This window comes from Meriones unguiculatus, chromosome 2, assembly GCF_030254825.1.
Source record: "Meriones unguiculatus strain TT.TT164.6M chromosome 2, Bangor_MerUng_6.1, whole genome shotgun sequence".
Taxonomy (NCBI): domain Eukaryota; kingdom Metazoa; phylum Chordata; class Mammalia; order Rodentia; family Muridae; genus Meriones; species Meriones unguiculatus.
In genome coordinates, this window is record NC_083350.1 from 71,963,044 (window position 1) to 71,986,306 (window position 23,263).

A 23,263-nucleotide genomic window follows, 5' to 3' on the forward strand; every position below is an offset into this window, starting at 1 on the left:
GTAGCAATAATATCGACAGACATGTACGGACTCCGGGACTGGCAGGTGAATGATTACATAGAGATCCAGATGGAAAGCAGCACTGAAGAAGGATGCTGGTGCGTCTGTGGCACCTTAGCATGACAGGCCCGGTCTCCCAAGGACAGCCTGCCTCAGAGGGAGGCTGCTGTGTGATGGGAAAGGTTCTCTGCCAGGACTAGTGACAGAAATTACAGCTTGCACAAAAATTCATTTACCCGTGTAATGTGCAATCCAGAGACAGAGGCAGAGGGTGGCAGATCCCAGGCCTCAGCATGAGCGAGGTTCCCTGTGCCTCTCCACTGCGCCACCCTGGACCGGGACTTCGTCTTCAGGCTTCTGGGGACAGCCATTCCACGGCGGGCAACTGTAGTTCTGTCTGCGTGCTCTGCGTCTACATGACGAGAAAGCACATCCCTGGCCACTTCTGCCTGGATCTTCCTGGGGGCTGGGGACGTGGCTCCGTTAGTAAAGGACCTGCCTCGAAAGCCTGAGGACCTGACTTTCAACTCCCAGAGCTTTTTGGGGGAAAAGCCACTTGTGGTGGTGGCTCACAATTGTGAACCCGGTGCCAGGGAAGCTGAGACAGGAGGAGCCCTGGGGCTCACTGCCTAGCCAGCACAGCCCACCCGACAAGTTCCACATGCATGAGAGATCTTGTCTCAAGAAACAAGATGGCGGCCCAGGTGACCTGTGGCTTCTGCATGCGCCTGCACACAGATACAAAAGGAAACAATTTAAAAGAGCTGATTGAACCAGGAAGGGGCAGGAGTCTAGGAGGAACCCCAGGAAGGGTCAGAAGACCAGTCCTAATCCTTAACCCTTTAGGGCCGAGCCCCACTCCCACGCCGTGTCCACCTGAAGAAGTGCTGGCTTCATTTTAAATTTAGCAGCAGCCATACATTTGTGATTCACAGTGTAAATGACAGGCATCCGGAGAAGCCTGGGATCCTTAGCCAATCAGTTATGCTTTGAATTTTCGCTTCTTCTGTGCAGACCCAGCAGTGTTAGAGCTGTGCCGAATGAGGTCACAGTCTAACTACAGTATTAACCCTGCAAATCTGTTCGTTTCCACCCAAGCACCCTCAGGCGGGATATAGAATGTGTCCAATTGAAAAGCTATTACAGACGGTGCAGGGCTGTGATGGGCTGAATTGTAACAGGTGTGTGAGTGTGTGTGCGTGTGGGGGCGGGGATCAGGAAATCACTTTCTAATAGGAAGCCACATGGGTATTTCCTAAAAGTGGTTTCCTATTGCATTGTGAGGTGTATAGGTGTGCAGTGTAAGTGTGGGTGTGATACCTTCCTGTGTGAGTCTGTGAATGTGCGCACATACAAGTCACAGCATACATGTGGAAATCAGAGGGCAATCTGGGGCCTAATCCTCTACCTTCAGCCTTGTTTGGGGCAGAGACCCTGTGCTGGCCACAGGGACAGGAGAGGAGGGAACCTCAGTTGAGAAAATGCTTCCATAGCATTGGGCTGGAGGCACGCCTCTAAGGCATTTTCTTAATTAGGGATTGAAGTGGGAGTGTCCACTGTGGGCAGGGCCCCGGGCTGTGGCCCTGGATTCTATAAGAAAGCACCTCTCCATGGCCCCTGCATCAGTTCCTGCTTCCAGGTTCCTGCCATGACTTCCTTCAGTGGTGGGCCACAATGTGGAAACCTAAGGCAAATATTAACCCTTTTTTTCTCAGCTTGCTTTTAGTCATAATGTTTCGTTGTAGCACTAGCAACCCTAACTAACACAAAAGTTGATACCAGGATAGCGGGGTATTGCTGTGACAGATGACCGTGTTGTCTTGGGGAGGACCGTGGAAAGGCTTTGTAACTTTTAGGCCAGAGAAGTCATTGAGTGTTCAGAGCTCAGTAGGCTGTTCTGAAGGAGCTTGAAAGATAATGTTGAGAGCATTGTAGACGACGGAGGCCCGGCTTGTGAAGCTTCAGAGGGAAGCAAAGACGCTGCCAGGCCATTTGTGCGAAGAATCTTTGCTTATCTATTCGGCTGGAGCTGAAGAATTGGCTGAGATTAACAAGAGACCAGCACCACTAAAGCGAAGCCTTTGCTTGGATGGGACAATGGATGCTGACCAACTGGGACTGAAGGACCAGCTGGGCTTAAGAAGAGCCTGACATCATTGAAGTCTTCAGGAAAGTGTTTTCTGAGGGTCAGCACACAGAAGCTGTTCCAGAGGTGGCTAAGGCTGTGGCTTGTGCTGGCAGCTGAACTTGGTAGTGTAAGGGTCTCCAGGTGGTGCTGCATTTGAAGGCCATGGAGAGCAGCTGAGGCTCGGGCACTGTTGGAGTCCCTGAGGAGAGCCCAGGAGAGGCTGTTGGTGAATGTGCAGCCCAGTCACAGCACGGAACCCCAGCATTTTGGAGCTGACCATACCATGCAATGACCACCCAAAACAGCAGCAGCAGTGGAATGGAGCCAGCCATGGAGGCTGTGTGTGCTATAGTGGGCAAAGCCAGAGCAATGACCCAAGCCCTTGGGAAGAGCTCAAAAGATCATGGGTGGATCCCAGACACCGGACATTGAATTATTGACACTGTTGGAGTTCATTTTTGCTTTGATTGTGACTGTGCTCTGGTTCTTTATTCTTGAAATAAAAAGGTATTTACCTTAAAAAAAAACAAAAACAGAAACCCACAGTTTAAAACCTTGGATTTTTAAAACATTTATGTTTTTAATTAAAAACCTTGGATTTTAAAAGAAAATGATTTTTGTGAGTGTTTAAATTTGTATGACTTGTGATGTCAGTGTTAATGTGTGTGCCCTTGGGGGTACACAGGAAAGGGAAGGTTGTGGCTTAACAGTGATGTGTTTGTGTGTCAAGATGACAAGGGGTCAATTGTGCTGGCTGCTTTATGTCAACTTGACATAAGCTTAGAGTCATCTGAGAGGAGGGAACGGAAATTGAGAGACTGTCCCCATAAGACTGGATTGTGGGCACGCCTGTACAGCATTTTCTCAATTAGTAATGAATGGGTGGTCGGGCGCTCTGCCCTTTGTGGGCTGGTGGTTCTGGGTTCTATAAGAAAGCAGGTTGAAAAAGCCATGGGGAGCCAGCCAGTAAGCTGCACCCCTCCATGGCCCTCCATGCACCCCTCCATCAGCTCCTGCCTCCAGGTTCCTGCCCTGTTTTGAGTTCCTGCCCTCACATCCTTCAGTGATGGACTGTGATATGGAAATGTAAGCCTAATAGCTCCCCTTTCTTCCCCAACCTGCTTTGGTCATGGTGTTTCATCGGAAAGATAGTAATGCTACCTAGGACCACTCCTTTGTTGATGGGTGGGGTATGTCCTACACCAGGCTAGCTCACTCTGAATCTCTCAGGCAGGCTCCAGCTTCTCCTTTTCACTGGACGGTGGGAACCTTGGGATTACAGACTCAGGCTGCTGGGCCAGGCTGTGTATGAATTCTAACTCCATTCCTCATACTTACAGAGCTAGCGTCTTATTTACTGCATCTCCACAACCCTCGATCCCTTCTTAAGGCTAAAGTAGGTTTTCTGTCATTCCCTAACCTTAATATGGTCTACCATCTGTGATTTTGTTTCGTTTTCCCCCTGCCTCATAACCCCTTCAGCTCCTTTTCATTGTGTGTTCCAGAGCGCCCTTTTGTGTTCTTAATTTCTATTTTGCATTATTGAAAACTACAGGAACAAATACTCTAGTGAATACCCGCGAATTTGCCACGCGATTTAGGAGCTGAAAAACAAACCTTTTTTAAGTGACAGTTTCTGGGCTGTGTTTCATGTGCCATGCAGAAGAGCACCACACAGATGGTAAACGGTTCGTGCAAGGGCCCATCACCTCCCCTGTTCATAGCGGCTGTGTGGGAAAGCATGCCCAGTCACCACCTCCTTGGACTTGTGTTAACGCTTAAGCCAAGAGGTCTCCTCCAGCCGTTCCAGGGTCAAGAAACCTATGACATTTTTCAAATTTATGACTTTTCATGTTGCGCTTTAAGAACAGCACTGAACAGCTTCCCTTCTGTAACTCTCCACCAGCGACATTTTTCAGAATCCTCTTAGCATGTCCATCCCTATTTTTGGCACGCATGGAGAGCATGTTTGGAAACAGTCCCTGGCTAAATTACAGATCTGAGGGGGTGTGTGTGTGTGGTCAGTCTCACAGAAAGCTCTTTTGGTTTGTTTCTCAATTGATCATCAAGCTGATGACTCTAAGTAGCTGGCCCTCATGAGTGCCATAAACCTGGCATGACTTGCCTGTGGTTGGGAGTCACCTTGTCATTTAAGCATTTTTGCTGTCTCCTGGGATGCCTGGCATCTTTTCTGTTCTTCGGAGTGCAGTTCCTCGAGCATGCTCTTGCTGCAGCCACCTGCTGCCCACATCCTGGCCTATTTGTTCACATCTTCCGCTGTGGCGACTACACACCGTAGCAGCTACATCTGCCTCATCCTCACCTTGGAAGCCCGATCTCCTCGGCAGTCAGGAGCACAGCAAGAAGCCTTTCCGTGATCCGCAAGCACATCTTTATCACTTGAGGGTTCTCTTGTTTGGAAGTACCCCAGAGCCACAGATTCCCGGGAAGAGAACTGGGGAGCAAGTAACTGGCTTTTGATTTTTTTAAAAATCTATTGACTGACAAACCTGTGGTGCCTCTTTGAACAGTTGATGGCTAGGACTGTGAAACACTCTCTTTTGTGATTCAAAAAAAATAGAACCTTAGGAAACTGTCTTACAGAACACACACAGCTAAGATCTCCTTTAGTTCCTTGTGCATAGCAATGAGGAAGTTTTCAAAGAGAAGAATAAACCACACATATTTTATTTGGGTGCATATTGTTTTAAGCATTGATTATCTTTTCATTTGGAATGAATGGGATTTCTCCACAAGCCACTTGCTATTTGCATAAAGTGAAAATTCATTTGTACAATAAGCCCCAGAGTCATTAGAATTGGATTTGAGCACAGGACGTTTTCTCTCTGTTGCAGGGTTTGTTTTGCTTACAGTCGTTACAAAAGTGAGAGAACCTGCTGATTTTCCAGATTCTATTACCAAGTGATTACCACTGGTGCTCCCCCATTCCTTATGACCTACGTTTCCTGCTTACATTAACGAAGGAAACCATATCTAAATGCGCTTCTCTCTCTGTAGGACAGTCGGCCCAATATGTCAAGACCTCTGATCACCAGATCCCCTGCATCGCCACTGAACAACCAAGGCATTCCAACTCCAGCGCAGCTCACCAAATCCAATGCACCCGTCCACATCGATGTGGGCGGCCACATGTACACCAGCAGCCTGGCCACCCTCACCAAATACCCCGAGTCAAGGTAACTGCAAAAGCGGGATGTCATCCCCAGAAGTACAGTGTTTGATGCTCTTGTCTGGTTTTCCTTCCATCAGATGAACAGTGTGGCCTGGTCAATGCCAAGTGTGGACATGATCTGTAGAGCTCAGGGCCATGCTCAGGGCCATGGTTATATGGTTTACACAAGTTGAGACATGGAGTGTATGTCCAAATGTCACTTCCTGAGGACAGGTATATGCATGTAATTCCATCATTCAGGAACCAAGGGAGAAGGATCATGAATTCAAGGCAAGCTGGGGATATATAATGATTTCAGGGCTAGCCAGGACTATGAGTGAGATCCTTTATCAAAATTAAAAATGGTGGGGGACAGGGTGAAATGGCTCAGGGCAGACATAATGGCCTGCGTGCAAACCCATGTCAAGGTGGAAGGCGAGAATCCAGAGGGTTGTACTCGGAAGTTTCACATGTATGTTGTGGTGTGAATAGGCTGACTCACACACGCACACACACACACACACACACACACACACACAGAGAGAGAGAGAGAGAGAGAGAATAATGTCTGTCGACTAAACAGACGAGTTTGAATGAAAATCATAGTTACTGTAAAAATGTTATGAAGATTGGTGTTTTGTTTTTCAGCTCTCTCTTGGCTACATATCACTTTATAAAATAATTTGAAAGTTGAGGTGAAAAGGGTAGAAAACATTTCTCTCTTGATTCCCAGATTTAATTTCCACAATAAAAATGAAATGATTAAAATATAGGTTTATAAGTTATCCACAGAGCTGTGCATTTTACAGTGATGTGATCCTGTCAGCTGTCAGGGCAGTGTGACCAAAAAAACCAAAAAAAAAAAAAAAAACCTAAGAAGGTGACACAGAGTCACATGGCCACAGCGGCTATAGTCTTCAAGAATATGTCTCCATAAATATTGTTCTTTTTTAAGAGCAGCTATTTGTGTTCTTCCAGACCTTCTATTCATACTAACATCAACTACAGAAAACTGCTGTTGGCCCTCCAGGTGAGGTGGTAAATCCAGGGTGAGCTATAAAATATGTAGAAAGGACTGAATCCTATCCCTAAGTGTAGGGCAAGTCAGTGGTCGGGTCTGGTGTCCTTCTGTTTTGGTTTGCTCTTAAACTTCTCATGGAATGGGGAAGTCAGCGCAGGGTGCAGGGCTTCCTTCTGAAATACGTGGAACAGAAGTGTTTCTGATTTTCACATTTTAGAATATTTGTCTCTATATATAATTAGCTATTTGGGGTAAGGGGACCCAAGTCTGAACATGAAATTCATGTATATTTCATGTGTGTGTGTGTGTGTGTGTGTGTGTGTATACATATGTATATAACACATATCATATTTTTAATAATTCTGCGGCTGAAACAAAGCTTCATGTTGTGCAATTTTCCATGTAGCGGTATTACGCTGATACTCGAAAGTCTTGGGGATTTGGGGGATAGCTAAACTGATAAGGTGCTCTCCACAAAAACCTGAGTCCAATCCCTAAAACTCACGTGAAAAAGCTGGAGTGTGCCATAATTCCAGCTGTCTGTCCTACTTAGTGTTGACTGTCACGTTGACAGAGCCTAGTCACCTGGGAAGAGGAACTTCAGCTGAAGAATTGCCTAAATCAGACTGGCATGTCTGTGCAGGTACTGTCTTGCTTGCTAGTGCACATAGGAAAGTCCAGGCCAGTGTGGGCATCACCACACCCAGGCAGTTGTCCTGGGTTACGTGAGTAAGATGGCTAAGCATGAGCCTCCAAGCAAGCCAGCTGGCCAACAAGGCTGTGGTACTTAAGTCTCCTGTTTGGTCAGGGTACTTTATCACAGCCACAGAATCGAATAGGAACACTAGCACTAGGGAGGCAGAGATGGGTGGATCCTTGGGTCACACCGGCCAACCAGGTAATCAGGCCAGCTCGAGGCCATTGAGAGACCCTATCTCCAATGGCATGATGGACAGCTCCTGAGGGATGACGCCTGAGGTTGACTCTTGGCCACCATGTTCATGTGCATCCCTTGGAGCCCCCACAAACATGCATGGACATAGATGGGCACACGCTCAAATAGCCGCACATACCACGATCCTGGAGTCTGGAACTTCTTAGACAGCTGGCTTGTACCTTAAGCTGCTGGTTTTGTTCCAGTGGCTCGGCTTGACTGCATGGGTTGTTTTCGACCCTTTGTAGAGTTCTGGATCCACTGAGACTGTGGGCAGTGGTGGAAGATAAGGGGTTAATCACTCCCGTCATTCTGTTGATGTCTCACATAATTTTCCATTTACCTCCTGTTGGAGCTGCATAGTATAGGGACCGACCTCAGCTAATGTCTCCCTTGGAAACGTCCCTGGACTATCTTTCTATGAGTATTTCTCAAGTCCATGGTTTTTGACTCTCATTGTCCATATCCTGAAATGTGGTTTCTTTACTGTCTCTACCTGCTTCATCTCTTTTAGTAACCAGCCACCACCTGCAGCTAGCGAGGACTCAAATAGTGGACAGTCCAAATTGAAGCCCCCCCTTTGGTGAACATTACACACCGAACTTAGAGGCACAGAGCCAAAACCAAAGATGCGTAAAATAGCTCAATGATTTCTATATTGTTTTCCTTTCATGTTGTAATGATGATATGTTGAGTTAAATAGAAATATAGTTCAGACAAATTTTGTTTGTTCTTACTTTTCCCATATGGCTCCATTTTACAAAATGTAAAATTGATTGTGTCCTCTTTCCTGCGTGGCAGCACTAAATTAGAAATATATGCCTTTATGAAAAGAATTACACTTGCCCCTTTCACCATCTTAATACTTGCATGCATCAAAAATTGAATTTTTCCTCATCAACATAATTTTAAGAGGTAGAAGTGTTCAACATGTTCCTCATTTTTCTTTTCATTTCCAGTCCCCCGTAGTATCATAGCAGCAACAAGAAAGATAGGTTTTTTTTTTTCTTTTGATGTTTCAGAGGTCAGACTTGGTTCTTGTAAGTGGTAAGAAAATGTCTCTCTAAGCCTCACCCCTAGCCCAAGAAAAAGTAGTTTGATAATTGTATCTGTGTTTAGATGTAGACTCTGCCGTTTGCCAGGTAGGATCCAATGGCTGAACACCTGCCTTCCATCTTACAAAACACGTACATCATCTTACAAGGCTACTCTTTGCACGGGATTATAGAAAGCACTTCATAGCCCTGTGTTCAATGCATGGTAATCTTCTGCCAAACTCAGCACTTGCTTCCTCCCAAACTGTCTTCCAAATTCTAAATGTACCCCACACCTTCCTTTTCATAGCCAGGTGACAGCCTGACATTGGGGTCTCCTTCCTTGCATCTGGTATTGTGGCCTCTCTTCTATCGCCCACTTTACATTCGTCCTTTCCAAGCAGATATAGCTTTAAGCTTATGTCAAGTTTCAAAGAAACTTCTGTTTCTGTGGCTTACACCTAAAAGCCAATGACATTGGTCAGATAACACTGGCTCAGTGCCTAATCAGCCACTGTGTATTCCTTGGCTCCTCCTTGATTCTTGTGACACTTTTGTAAGCAATTAAATATTCATCTCAAAGAAAATTCAGAAATGGACCCATATTCAGATTTTAGCAGTCAGAGACATAGAAGAATAAATGTTGGTGATTTTTCCTGTAGGCATCAAGGGTCCCTTCGGTGTCTTGAAGATCTACCACCTAGTCCACACTCTGTCAATAAACCCCAGACAGAACAACTGGGTTATTCATGACCATAGGATTATTAGCAATTCGCTAGATTCTGGGGTGCTTCGAACCCTTTTTCCTCACTTAGAGCCCCCGGTTCCTCTCTAGCTACCTCTCCTGGTGGAGTGGCCCAGAGGGAAGAGGGACTTGTAGAACTTCGGGGAAGACCTATAGTTAAACACATTCTGATTTGTAAGTCACAAATGACCTTAAAAGGTGTGAGGTGAAAGATGGGAGATGGGTACACAGGCGGGGAGTCCAACATGTTTGCAAGGAGCTGAGTCTGCACACAAGCACTGGCAGAGAAAGGAAGGGAGAAGGCCGTAAATCTCCAAGTGGGGTTACAGCTTGGAGTTGAGGTCCACAAGCACACCCGCTTGATCTGTAATAGCTTTACCACAATCACATTGAAAGGAAAAACAAAAACAAAGACAAAAGCCCTCAAACAAATAAAAAACCAGAGCAAGAGAAGCAGTTCACACTATATCCCTAGCGCTTGGGAGGCTGACATAGAACATACTGAGTTCAAGGCTAAACTGGCTTACCAAGGAAGGCACTGTAAAAAACAAAAACAAAAAACCTGAGGAAACAGCCACGCATACGTAAAAGCAGGCAGTCAGAGGTCAACAAACTAGAACTCATGGTTCTGCTGGCCATTTCTACAAATAAAGTTTTACTAGGGACAGCAACAAAGAAAAAGACCCCGTCAGATATTTTCATCTGGACCTGCAAAGAGGCAGGATTGTGAGTTCAAGGCCAGCCTGGGCAATATCATGACCATGTCTCAAAATAAAAGTGTTTTTAAAGCAGGGCTGGGGTGGAGAAAGCTCTGGGAATGTAGCTCAGTGGTAGGACACTTTCCACACATGCCTGATTAGACCCAGCACCGCTTTGAAAAAGAGAGGAAGGGAAAGGAAAGAAGTGGATGTGATGAGGCTATTTTTGTGATGGTCAGCCTACTTGATCTGTGTGTGTGAGCATCTCATGGGAGATGGCTGTAGATGCTGATCTCTTCCTCTCGGCAGATTTGAAGGGCAGATCTGATTATGACTGGCTCAGAAAAACCGAAGACGCTTTAGCAACACCACTGATAATGAGAAACTTAAATATTGCAATAATTTGTTCACTATGCCCCATGCCAAATTACATGGCACCCTGAAGATCTGCTCTGGGCATACGTGTATGGGGAACATACGTCCTGCGATCATTTTAAGAAAGGCTTGTCTGAGTTCACATCCGTTGTTACGGTCACTTCGAGCAAAAGCAATTTTAGTTGTGCTCTGTTTATGCTTATTCAAACTCGAACTCTTTCAAGTGGGGAAGTGGGCTGAGACAAACAATTAAGGGGATCTGTGGGGTGGTAACAAAGTGGGGGTCTCGGTGGAAAGAGTTCACCGCCTGCCAGGGAGCTGTTGGGTTTCAGTTCCCTGAGCCATCTTGAGCCCATGGCTTGACAGAACTTTTGTATATTTTAAACCCAGTACATGATAACTCCCACGTAAGTTGATTATGCTAAATGGATAGCTCCAAAATAGTTTCAGAGTCACTAAGCATACAGGGATAGGTAGGTAACTGCAAAACTCAAGAGAGCGTCCTTACAGCCTTGGAGACCTTGCCCGTGGCCGCCCAAAGGGTGTGTGCTTTCAGATCTTCAGGGTGGAGGAGCCAAGCAAGCTTCAGGGTGGATCACCAGCAGAGATCCACCTTCTGGCCAGCATCACCCTCACGTGTGTTAGACATTACAGGATCATGTCCATGGGGCACCAAGCGGGGGAGGCAGGAAAGTGTAACATGAGAAGTTTAGGAAGGCCAGGACTGTGAGCTGGGAAATATGGAGCTGGGAAGATGGCTTAGTGGCTAAGAGCGCCTCTGCTCTTCCAGAGGATCTGGGTTTGGCTCCCAGCACCCGTGTTGAGTGGTTCATAAACTCCGGGGAACCTGACACTTCTCTATTCCACAGACACTGGAACTCACTCATGAGCATACACACAGATGCACATATCTACACACATGATTTTTAAATACAATAATTTTTTAAACCCTAAAATAAAAGGAACTTTGAAGCCTGTGTCCTGAAGACAAACAAATCTAGAGTTTTCATTTCTGTGCACTTGTGCCCCAGCCTAGGGAACTGTCTGGACCCCTGGGTTAAGCCTGGGGGTTCTGCGATGTCACCTTTCCCACCTTAGCGTGTCTTGTTCTGATGCTCTCACTCCTAGATGTGGGTCCCGCTATGTTACCATATAAACCCATGTTCAAAGACCTCAAAAAAATGCTGTTATAACACATGCAACCTATTTGCCAAATAGTTCACCAAAATTTTCTTCAGAATTACTGCATGGTGCCAGGGTTGGTGGCATATATCGAAGGCAGAGACAGGAGGGTCCCAGATAAGGCCTGCCTGGGCCACGTGGAGAGAATCTACCTAAGAAACAGAGAAACAGAACAAAGCACCACGAAGCCCCTGCACACTAGTGACTGTTCTCTTATGCCGTGCTCTTTGATCCACGGGCTGGATAATCAGAGGCTATGTTGAAGTTTCCAGGTAGGCCAGCCCTGGAGTGTCAGCAGACAGGGAAGGGAGATCACACCACTATTGCTGGGAAAGGACTCACCCAGTGACTGAGGAGCAAGGACTGGAGGAGCTTCAGACTCTGGGGAGAGGCAAGGAAGGCCCTAGAAAGAGAAAGGGTGGCGTTTCCCCCAGGTAATGGGAGGGTGCTTGCTTCTTTGTCATCGCTCTTCATTTTACCATCTTGCTTTTCCACAGCTGTGCCTCTGGGATGCAGGTGAACAAACGAAAAGTTGAAAAGACCCGTGTTTAAGCAATCAGCCCAGCTCTTTTGTCTAGTGCTGGGGGACTAATCCGTTAGTAACACGTGCTGTCTAACTGCACAACCCCTTCGCCACCATAGAACAAGGGGGCCCTTGCTTCCAATGCGCTCGGACTTGGAGAGTCTTGTCTTAAAAGTATAATGTAGAGAAAGGAGCACCACGGTGTCTGCACATCTTCCCATCACGTGCTGGTGTCCGCTGGACGGGTTGTTTTGTTTTCCCTTCCACGAGAGCACACAGTGACCTTCAAAAGTCCCCACTCTGTTACAACGGCTTCCATAGCCTATCAGAGAGAGGTAGCAGAAAGAAACAGCAAACAAATAAACGGTCAGTAAGCACTATTTCTCTCACCCAGTAGCTCAGTGCTACTAAGAAATACAACAGCTGGCAATGGTGGAGCACACCTGTGATCCCAGTGCTTGGGAGGTGGCGGAGGGAGGATCGGGAATTTATGGCTATGTCTGCTCCAAAATGAATTTGAGCCAGCCTGGGCTATGTGAGCCAGGCTCTTTAAAAAAGAAAAGAAAAGGTCAATGCACAAGATAAATAAGCTTTCTGGAGAATTCACTTGCCCCTATATTAAATCTAAAAGTAATTTTATTTTCACATAGTTATTTCTCTCCTCCCCCAAGAAACATCCTTATTTATCTGAAAAAAAAAAATTAAGACAAAGGTCCAGTTTGCATTTTAATTTACACTTGGAAGAAGAGCTTTGCTACTGTAGCGTGCTGAGTCACATCAGGTTTGTCCCATGTCCTGAGGCTTATCCTGTAGGGCATACATGGGGAATCTCTGCATTGCTCCTTTGTCCTAGTGGAAAGGAACCCACAGGATGTCTGCTACCGGCCCTGCGTGTGGGATAGTCCCCTCACTGTATCACCCACACTGCTTCTTCACTGTATCATCCACACTGCTGTTTGTCATCATCATTTTCTTCCATTTTTGCATGTAAAGTCATGTTTGATTTTGACTGAAGCAGTGGATTGAAAGTTGTTGAGATGGGTGTGTGTAGAAGCCTCACAGAAGCAAATGGCACCTTAGCTCTCTCCTCATTCTTCCCAGTTGGATCTGGGAAGAAGGTACCAATGTGTATGTACCTGCTGGTGCCCTGGTGTTAGAGTCATCTGGGAACAATAGTCAGAACGATTCAGGGCTGAACTTTGGGTCATATTGTGTACTTTAACTATGCACTAATGTGCTATGAACTCAACTTTCTGTTGACATCTTCCTGGTAGAAAGTGATCTCTACAAAGCCCCTTCCCTCTTGCTTCCCAGCCTTATGTCCTTGGGCCAGTACTATGTAGTGAGGACTGACAGCCTCTTTCCTGCAAGGCACAAACCAGAAGGATTTAGTTTCAGGCTTGCTTTCTCCAGGGAAAATAAGGAACCAGAATAACAGAATGGTGAGCCCTGACTTCTCTGATTGATACCTGCTCTCTCACCTTCCACCCAGGGTCATCTCAGGCTATGCAGATTGCTGGATGTACTCAGCGATTCATTCATTTACTGTATAGTTCTTAGGGAGTAGAAAACGTCCTCAACTTCTTTTGAGTGTACATGTTAGTGTGTGTGTGTGTGTGTGTGTGTGTGCATATGCCAGAGGTTGACACTGGATGTCTTTTTTATTGTTTTCTATATTATTTTTTATTTATCCTTTGAGAAATTTATACAGTGTAATTGATCATATTCTTTCTCCTCCTCTAAATCCTTGCAGATCCTTCCCCAACTCCCTATCCATCCAACTTCATGTTCTCTCTCTCTCTCTCTCTCTTAAAAAAAAAAAAGAAAGAAAAAGAAAAACCATGGAGTCCAGTTTTTGCTGGCTGATTACTCCTGGACAGAGGGCTCACCCTGGAGCATGGAGATACATTGTCACTTCACTGAATTGGCTTTCCCTTATCCAGCCCAGTCAAGCACCCCGTGGTTAGAGGTGGGACTTCATGCCCACTTCCCCTTCTCCATGCTGGGGTTTCGCCTGGCCTGAGCTCATGCGATCTTATACATGCTGTCCCGGTCTCCATGCATCTGCTCAGTCGTATCTGGAAAGTGTCCTTGGAGCCACCTGTGGCTCTTATAATAATCTTTCTGACCCCTCTTCCGGGTAGATCCCTGAGCCTTGCGGGGCAGCTATGATGAAGACATCCCAGTTAGGGCTGAACATTCTAAAGTTACTTCCTCTTTGTGCCCAGTTGTGGGTGCCTATGTTAATTACCATTTACTTCAAGAAGAAACTTCTCTGAGGGGGCCAAGTGGTACCGTGATCCCTGGGTATGACAATGCCAGTATTCCAGCAGGAGTCATTTGATTGTGCTGTTCATTTAATAGAATAATGGTAACGGATTTTCCCATAGGGCCCATGACCCACATGGCCTCGGGGTCTTTGAGGCAGGGTCTCTCACTGAGCCTGGAGCTTGCTAAACTGGCTAGCTGGCTGGCCAGAATGCCCTGAGATCCTCATTCTCTTCCAACCCCAGCCCTGGGTTTGCAGACGTGCAGTAGCACAGCTTTGATGTGGGCTCTGGAGAGGAAACAGGGCCTCTCCGTGCAAGTCAAACCATCTACCGGCTACGCCGCCTCCTCAGCAGTCAAACTCTTCAGGCTTAACAAATGACCGGGATCCTCAAGTATCTAGGAGTTTGGGCACCTGCTATTCAGTGACAAAGCTGTGCATAAGTGTCCACGGGCTGGGCTGGGCATTCTACGGTATAGCCACATACAGTCTGGGAAAATCAGGCCTTTCCTGCTGATTATGCCACGAACCATATTGCTTGGGACAAAGAGAGTTCTCAGTTTTTGTTTGCCGTGATAAATAGTGTCAGGGAGAATGCCAAGGTTATTTTTACTGTTTTCAGTAGTTTCATATTTATACTCACCATACAAGGAAAAAAACCATAACAAATGCCTGATTTATTCATCTGTTTGAAAATTAATTCGGTTAATTTCTTAACAAGGTTAATATGTGAAAAGTACGATCCATCTCACTGTATTCTTCTACTAAAGAAGCTTCAGTTGTTAAACAGTTCCTTCATGCAGCTCAGCCCACAGATTTCGGTTATTGCTTTTCAGAAGCCGACTGTGGTTTGAACAAACCCTGCCAGTCACAAATGTGGATTTGGAGAGGGTTTATGGTATTTTAAAAAATGGCCAATATGAAAGTGTTTAGGACCAGTGAGATGGCTCAGTGGATAAAAGCTGTGAAGAGTGATAACCTGAGCTGAATGCCCAGAACCATCAGCGGAAGGAGAGACCTGACTCACAAAAGTTGTCCTCTTTAGCTGCTGGCAGGACCGCTCAGGATGTGGGTACTGATAGGATTACCATGTTCCAGTGGATGGTCCAATAGCCATGCACATATGACACCATATATAACCTGATGGGTGTGTGTATACATATTCATATTCTATATATAAATATATTTTACATATATATTTATATGTATGTCTGTTGTTATATATATTTATGGTCAAGCTGGAGAGGATACACATTGAGGGAATGAGGGAAAATTGGAAGAGAGAAATGGGGAATATATTTTATTGTATACAGAATGAAATTCTCAAGAATAAAAAAAAAATAAAAAACATTTTAAGTTGTCCTCTGACCCGCACACGCACACTGTGGCATGAATGTACATTCTCCACACTCTCTCACCCACATCATTACATACACACGTACTAGTAATTAAGAATTCGTGAATAAACAAACAAATAAATAACTAATTACAGGAATTTCCAAAAAGCCAACTTCCCCTTTGTCACCCGGGAACTTCTGAATGTAAGACTTGTCACACCCCACACAGCCTTATCTTTTCGTCTTCTGGTGGTTCTTACGCCTTCCTCCCAGGCTGTCACAGGTGACATCACACAGGACAGCTCTCTGTTGGTGAGCAAGCACGCCTCTGTCGCATGATACCCTGCCATGTGTGTGTTCATGGCAAGCTTGTCTCACGCTCGTGCAGAAAACAAATGTTTCCAAACAGAAGCGTTTATTCATACCCAAGCATAACGGTATAAGCCTCCTTTAAAATCTGAGTCTGTGAGCCAGCCATGGAGTTGGCACCTGTCGTCCCAGCTTCCTGTGAGGCTAAGACCACCCGGGAGTTCGGAACCAGCCTGCGCAACATGTGAACCTAGCATCACAAAGAGAAAGATATTAACTAACTAGCTTTAGAAATGAACTCTCCCTTAGCTAGTATCGTAACACCACATTAAAAGGCATCGCAGGGACCCACGGTGTCAGTGTTTTCTGCAAGATGAAAATAGAGCGTTCTGCTTGCAGACTAATATATGTTTTCCGTCACTGGGTTTTTTGGATTCTAGATACATAAAATCGTGTATGTGTAGATGACACGAAAGTAGAAGCAACACTGTCTAGGGGAGCAGAGGGGACTTAAGAGGAGGGTGAGTGAGGGGAAGGGTGGGGGTGTGGCTAGGGAGAATATATCCAACACACCACTATATCCTGTGGACAGGGTTCTTATGTAGTATTGTTCCATGAGTTGCTTGGTTGTCACGACCTTTAGCTCAATAACTTAACGCGTCTTAGTAATTCTCTTTCTGGATTCTCCTTTAGGCCAGCTCATTCCTTACAGGCTAGATTATCAAAATGCTGAGGTTTCGGTGAGGCCTCTTACCAAAGGAGTTTAAGCTTATAGATTCATGGGCCAGTCTAAATATATATATTTATATATATATATATTTAGTCCTTTATAATATATATATATTTAATATTTAAATATATATTTAGTCCTTTATAATATATATGTATAAATAGTCCTTTGTAAAATTTTTACCGTATATGTATAAGACAAGACTGGACACATTCAGACTGTAGAGAGAAAGAAGCACCCACACAGTATATCAGCCATATAGTTGTCTGTTGTCATATAGAGCACCTGTTTAAAACATTTAATCCAGAATTTAGAACGTGTTGCCTTGATTGGATATGTTATCAGTGCTCTGCTCTTGAGAGATTAATTGCAAGATGCCTACAGAGTGGCAGTACTTTGTGCCAACAGCTGACAGGTGTGGTAGTTTGTACCTTAATTTCAGTGCGTGTACCTGAGATGCTAAGCCGAGACGGGAGAATCCAGCAAGCTGTCCAGCCAGCTAGCCTGGCGTCCACAGTGGAAGCTAACAAAAAGACCCATCTCACACAGTGTGGACGTGAGAACTAACATCAAGGTTTTCTTCTGACCTCTGTGCACACCCACGATTAAATCTGTGAGTGTGTGCTCATGCACACTGCAACAAAACAACAGCTCCAACACCATGTCCCTGGAAGGGATGACGGCCCTGAAACATAGCTTCAGGTTGCTCATAAATGCCAGTGTCAGGCGGCTTAGCAATGGCATCACACTTTATCTCTAATGACCCTTTTTGTTGAGGGGCTCAGCTGAGAGTCTCACAGTGAACCATGACTTTTCAACAATGGCAGAGTGTTCGGGCAAGGCATGCTTCATCACAGAAAGGTGAACTTGAGCTCATTTCATCTTATTTGTTTGATTTGAACTTGGTGAGCTCTAGGATCCACGCCCAGCCTCATTAAGCTCAGTGTGTACCCCCATCCCAAAATCGACATTTGAAAAGCAACCTAGAAGGCCTGAAGGACTTCCGAGTTCACCCCAAAATTCAACCACTCCTGATCTCAAAACAGCTCCATCCATAGAAAAGAAAAGAAAAAAAAATCCTCTTCCATTTCTCCCTCTTCAGGGCCTCAGGTAAAGTAGGCTGCGTATCCCAGGATAACCCCTGATCTTCCAGCCTCTACCGGAGTGTTGGGATTAGAGGTGTGTACGTGGGACCAGGGATTGAGCTAGGCCCTTGGGAATGCTGGGTAAGCACAAACAAACCGAGTTATATGCGTAGGTGACCACCTCCCCCTTCTCTCTTTAAGGAATAGCATAAGACTGGCCCATTAATCTATAAGCTGAAACTCCTTAGGTAAGAGGCCTCACCGAAACCTCAGCATTTTGATAATTTATCCTGTAAGGAATGAGCTGGCCTAAGGGAGAATCCAGAAAGAGAATTACTAAGACGCGTTAAGTTATTGAGCTAAAGGTCATAACAACCAAGCAACTCATGGAACCGTGTGCGAATAAACACCTGCCTTTCTCCACCCCATTGAGGTGTCTGCAGTGATCAGAAAGCTGGACAGAAGAGCAGCAGCTTGCCCTCCCCAGGGCACAGCATGCTGGGCAGGCTCAGGAGCTCGCTGCCTCAGAGGTTCCCAGCGTAGCACAAAAACTTCCTTTCTCCTTGGGACTTCTGCACAGGGAGGTGGTAGCACACGTCCAGGGAAGCAGCCGTGTCAGCACCTAACACGTCTCTAGCTGACCTGCAGGTTGGGGCTTGGCTCTGGGTTTTGGTGTTGGAGGGCTTGGGGAGAAATATCTGGAGAGGCATCAGTCGTCCCGTGTGCTGTAGGACCGACACGCTGCCTCTGGGGGAATTCTTGAACTATGTGGGGAAAGCGTGGGCCCAGCAGGGAGCAAGCGATAGCCCCAGACGGACACCTCCCGAGCAGGCGCTGTTGGCTCCGCAGAGAGCTGTCAGCGGCCTCCTTGGGTATTTCCTGGCACACAATAGTAAGACTTGTCTTTAAGTCATGAGCAGATAGGGATTTGTGTGTGTGTGTGTGTGTGTGTGTGTGTGTGTGTGTGTGTGTGTGTGAGGGGCAGTTAACAGAAGGTCTCATTATTAGTTAACGACAGCTTGAACTTGTTCTGTATCTCAGGCTGGCCTCCCAAGTGCCGAGATTACAGGCTTGGCCCACTGTGCCTGGCCCTGTGGGTCATATTTTTTTGCACATGAGGCTTTGAGTTGGTAACTACCAAGTTCATGCACAACATAACCTGGAAACACAGAGCTTCAGAGCTCTAGCCAAAAAGGCACACCCCACTGTGGTCAGAAGAAGCAGTGGGACATTCTGAGAAGGCTGTGGGGTGACAGGGATGTTCAGCATGCCCTTTAACGTGCCTGTGTGCTACTGACTCTGTGACAGGAATTTCACTTTTCATTGGGGAGCCCATTTCTTGGATGGGTTTTTAACTTCTTCACTCTAAAGTCACACAATCACAGAATGAATTTATTTCCATTCATTCAACAACCACCTTTTGAGACTTCTGCTATATAAAGTTTTGAATGGTGGTAGTAATAAAGTTTTGTGTGTGGGTGCATTGTATATACTGGATAGTTTTATGTCAACCTGACATAAGCTAGAGTTACCTGAAGAGGGAACCTCAGTTTGAGAAGATGCCTCCATAAGATCCAGCTGTAAGGCATTTTCTTAATTCTCGACTGAGCATTTTCTTAATTCTCAGCCCACTGTGGGTGGTGCCATCCCTGGGCTGGTGGTCCTGAGTTCTATAAGAAAGCAGGCTGAGCAACCATGAGAAGCAAGCCCATAAACAGCACCCTCCATGGCCTCTGAGACAGCTCCTGCCTCCAAGTTCTGCCCTGCTTGAGTTCCTGTCCTGACTTCCTCTGATGATGGAAGTATCAGCCAAATAAACCATTTCTATGCCAAGTTGTTTTGGTCATGGTGTTTCATCACAGCTATAGTAACCTTAACTAAGCCAGTGTCTCTGTGTGTGTGCGCGTGTGTGTGTCTGTGAGCACCCGCGCGCGCACATTTGTCTGTTTGCATGAATCTGTATATGTGACATGTATGCATGTATCTGTGTGCCTTTATGTATGCATGTGGCACATATGCAAGTGTGTATGTGCATTTGTGTATGTTTATGACAACCATGCATGTCCATGTGCATTATTTTACGTAAGTGAGTGTGGTGTTTATATATATATATGGTGTGTGCTTTTGTGTATGTGTGTGACATGTCTGCATGTGAGTGTGCATGCTTTTGTATGCGGTATTTTTGCTGTGTGTAAATTAGTGGATAAGTTGTGCGTGTGTTTGTGTATGTGTGTGGCGTGTATGCTGTACATGCAATTGTGTACATGTGTGGTATTTATGCATATGGTAGGTTCCTGCATTTGTGTCCCTGAACATGGGAGCATAAGAAAGCAGTGCAAAGGGTCAGGGTGGATTCAGTTATTCCATCCATCTTCCTGAAGATGTCAACAAAGCATTAACCTGGTTTCTTTGTAGTTTCTTGTTCTTTTCATTCTTTTTCATTAAAAAATTCTGGATTTTTTTATTTAAACATACTAAGCAAAAGATTTAAATACTTTCATTACAAGCCACTGTTTTGCTGGCATGATCACAAGTGGGGAAAACTGTTAAGTTGGAAATAGAAATGCTGGCTTGGCCATCGTCCTCTTGTGTAATCAATATGATGCGCGTTTATGTGGAGCGGTGACTGTGGCAGATTGTCAGTGGTTCCCAACAGTCTGGAAGAGTGAAGCAACAAAGGCAGCGCGGGCGCACGCTGCTCCACAGCCTACCCTCGCCGCAGAGTCCGGGGAGAGGGGGCCACCTGCGAAACAGCAGTTCCCGGGGACAGCCCCAGGGATCTGCTAGACTTGGGGGAGGACTCAAGACTGTTGCATCACATTCTATAGTCCGACCGTCCGGTTTGTCATGACGAAGCAGCCCAGGTGTAAGGGTAGAAGTCAGGTGCAACTCGGATTCACCCAGGACACATTCGAAAGTTTCCTGTCACGAGACATGTGAAGGCCTAGCAGTACAGTTTGGAGGTAGAGTGCTTGGCTAGCATGCGGTACATGCTGGGGTTGAGGATTTGACACCATAAGAAAGCACAGAGAAAGAGGGGAAAGGAGGAATAGGAGATGGAGGATCCGAGACAGGAAAATGAGAAGGAATGGAAAAAGAGAAGGAGGGAGGGAGAGGGAAGAAGAAAAAACACAATTACAAGAGGTACAGGCGGAGAAGCCAGGGCTCTGAGGCAGGTGCACAGAGCTGGGACAGCCCTGCAGGCCTGCATTTCTGCTCTTGTCTTTTGTTTGTTCCGTAGTGCTGGGAACTGAAGAACCCTGGTCCTTGCAGATACTGACTGAGCAAGGACTCAACCTCTGATCTGTATCCCCCACTTGACATTTTAGTGTGCTGGAACGATTTGGGCAGTGGAAGGGCTTGGGACAGTTCAAAACTGGACTGGCCCCCACTCTTAGGGAAAGCAGACCCACTAGCTCAGTTTCTTCACTGCTCCAATCAAGATGTTCCTTGTATTAAGCATATATATATATATATATATATATATATATATATATATATGTATATATGTAGTATTACCATGGTGAGAATTCAGGCAGATAATCTGTAAAAATTTCAGCAGTGTTGAACACACTCTCAATAAACGTTAGCTCTTAGAGCGTTTTCCCCTCTGAATAGGGATTATTACTGTAAAATGGAAAACATATTCTAGAGTTCTTAAATCAAGGGAAAAGCCTAAGGAGTGTGTCAAAAATACCTCTAAATATAGAACAGACTGTCGGGAGGAGGAAGGGGGTGGCTGCGGAGGCAGGCTCCTGCACACATGTTCATGCTTGCCTGCTCACATAGAAAGCAAGACAAAAACCTCAACAGACTGTGTTCACTGAAAATACCCAGCTGGGCTCCAGGAAAAGGCGTGATGATTTTGTCCTGGGCTCATCTGAGAAAAATAGCCACCGGTTCTAGAAACCAGGGAAAACTTGCTTGAACCAGGAGCAAGCACACGTGACCCTAACTTGTTTCATCCGGTCCAGCCTGATCCTATAGACAAGAAACATTCTCATTGGGGGCCACAGCACTTCATCTTCCGAGAATGAGCATCTGCCAGCAGTGACCGAGCCTGCGGCAGGAGCACCCAGTGCCGTGCAGAGGAACAAAATGACCTGTGGGCAGTAAAAGGAGAAGGTCCAGGCCAGGCCCTGTAGTCCGGCTGCCCTATGGGAGTTCTGGCATCATTATTCTAACAGGTTAGTACAGTACCTTGCCTGCAGAGTAGGGAGCCTCACAGAGTTATGTAGACTTGATAGCATGTGCCGCAAATAGAACACTGAACGCTTTACTGCGCGTCCATGTGTTCCTTATAAGAATTCAACGTCTGAGAGGATCCCATTTCTCTAGTTAAAGCAACAACAAATTAGAACTCTCTGACGTACTGGGAAGGTGGCTAGAGCACCTGCTGCACAGCCATGAGGGCCTAAATTTGGACCCTCGGTGCCCACACACCAAACCCAGCGTGCTGGTGTGCACCTGCAGTACGAGCACTAGGAAGTAAAGAGAGCCAGGCGCCTAGAGCCTGCTCACCAGCCAGCCTAGTCAGCGAACTCAAGGCTCCGTGGGAGACCCCGCCTCAAAAAGTGAGGTGAAGAGCACCTGAGGAAGCCTCCTGGCGCTGACCTTGTACCGTTATCCTCACTTTGCAGCTGAGGACCCTTAGGCACCTGTGTGTGCATGTGAATGCAACGACAGTAAAAGCGTTTAAAGATTCTTGTAGACTAAGTCCTATCTCGGTGGTCTTGGCCTACCCTGAGCCATCAGTTTGGGGACCAGTTCTCTGAAGTGCTGAGCATGCAGGCACTGCACAGACCCTGCTTTAAATGCGCCTTTCTTTCTCCCCTATTGTCTCCAGTTCCGTGTATCACATAAGAAAATGATGCTGCCCCAGGGAACAGGTCCTGGAAGCAGAGCTTCCCATAGGTGGATGCAATTTGCTTTGTTTTTATTTAAATTATTTTTTCTCTTCCCTTAAATTACTTCTATCAATTTCTATAACAAGATCTAAATCAGTTTTTATCTGTAGTCACGAAACAAGAAATTCCCCGAGAATGGAAACGTTAAAGAATTATTCCAGAACCCTGAATGATCAGGAAACAACATTTTATTTGCTTGAAATTAAATGTTGCTTCTGATCATTCAGGGTTTCCTTCCCCTTCCTCCCTTCCTTCCAGCCTTAAAGAAAGGCTTATTTGGGCTCACAGTTTCAAGAAACGGAGTCCACCATGGCAGAGAAGGTGCCATGGAGTCCTCGATCAGTTGAACAGCATGTTTCAGGCATATCCATCGTTAATGCAGAATTGCACTTCATTCACTCCCGCTTTCCCTCCTCTCTAGTTTCTGCAGAGAAGAGCAGAAGGAATCCTGTGATTGCATGTCATCCCCTCTGCTCATGTGTGTGCATCTCCCCCGATGGTCTGAGGCTAGCTAACCCCTGTGCTGACAGTTCCCACTACATTTCACACACACACACACACACACACACACACACACACAACTGTGCATGGACACACCTTACCCATCCCTCTACCCCGTTTGCCATCTATCTCAGATTTCAAATATTAGGAAAGAAACTTGGTTGGGAAGGCAAGAGAGAAGACATAAAAAGAATGTAAAGCTTCATGTCCTCCATGCCGTCAGAACGCCTGGCCGGAATCACATCATCTCATAGGCTGAAAGGCTTATTTTGGCGGACAGTAGCCAGCACCATTGTTTTTAAGCTGAGGAGAG

General features: G+C 45.9%; 1 protein-coding gene across 4 annotated transcripts in view; it reads left to right on the forward strand.

Moving 5' to 3' along the window:
* Window positions 1-23,263, forward strand: part of Kctd1 (potassium channel tetramerization domain containing 1) — a 186,021-nt gene that overhangs the window by 136,468 nt on the left and 26,290 nt on the right. For all 4 annotated transcript variants that reach the window (XM_060377650.1, XM_021639928.2, XM_021639925.2 and 1 more), the window contains exon 2: window positions 5,147-5,325. In XM_060377650.1, the coding sequence (XP_060233633.1) occupies window positions 5,147-5,325 (179 nt within the window). The remainder of the gene's footprint in view (window positions 1-5,146; window positions 5,326-23,263) is intronic.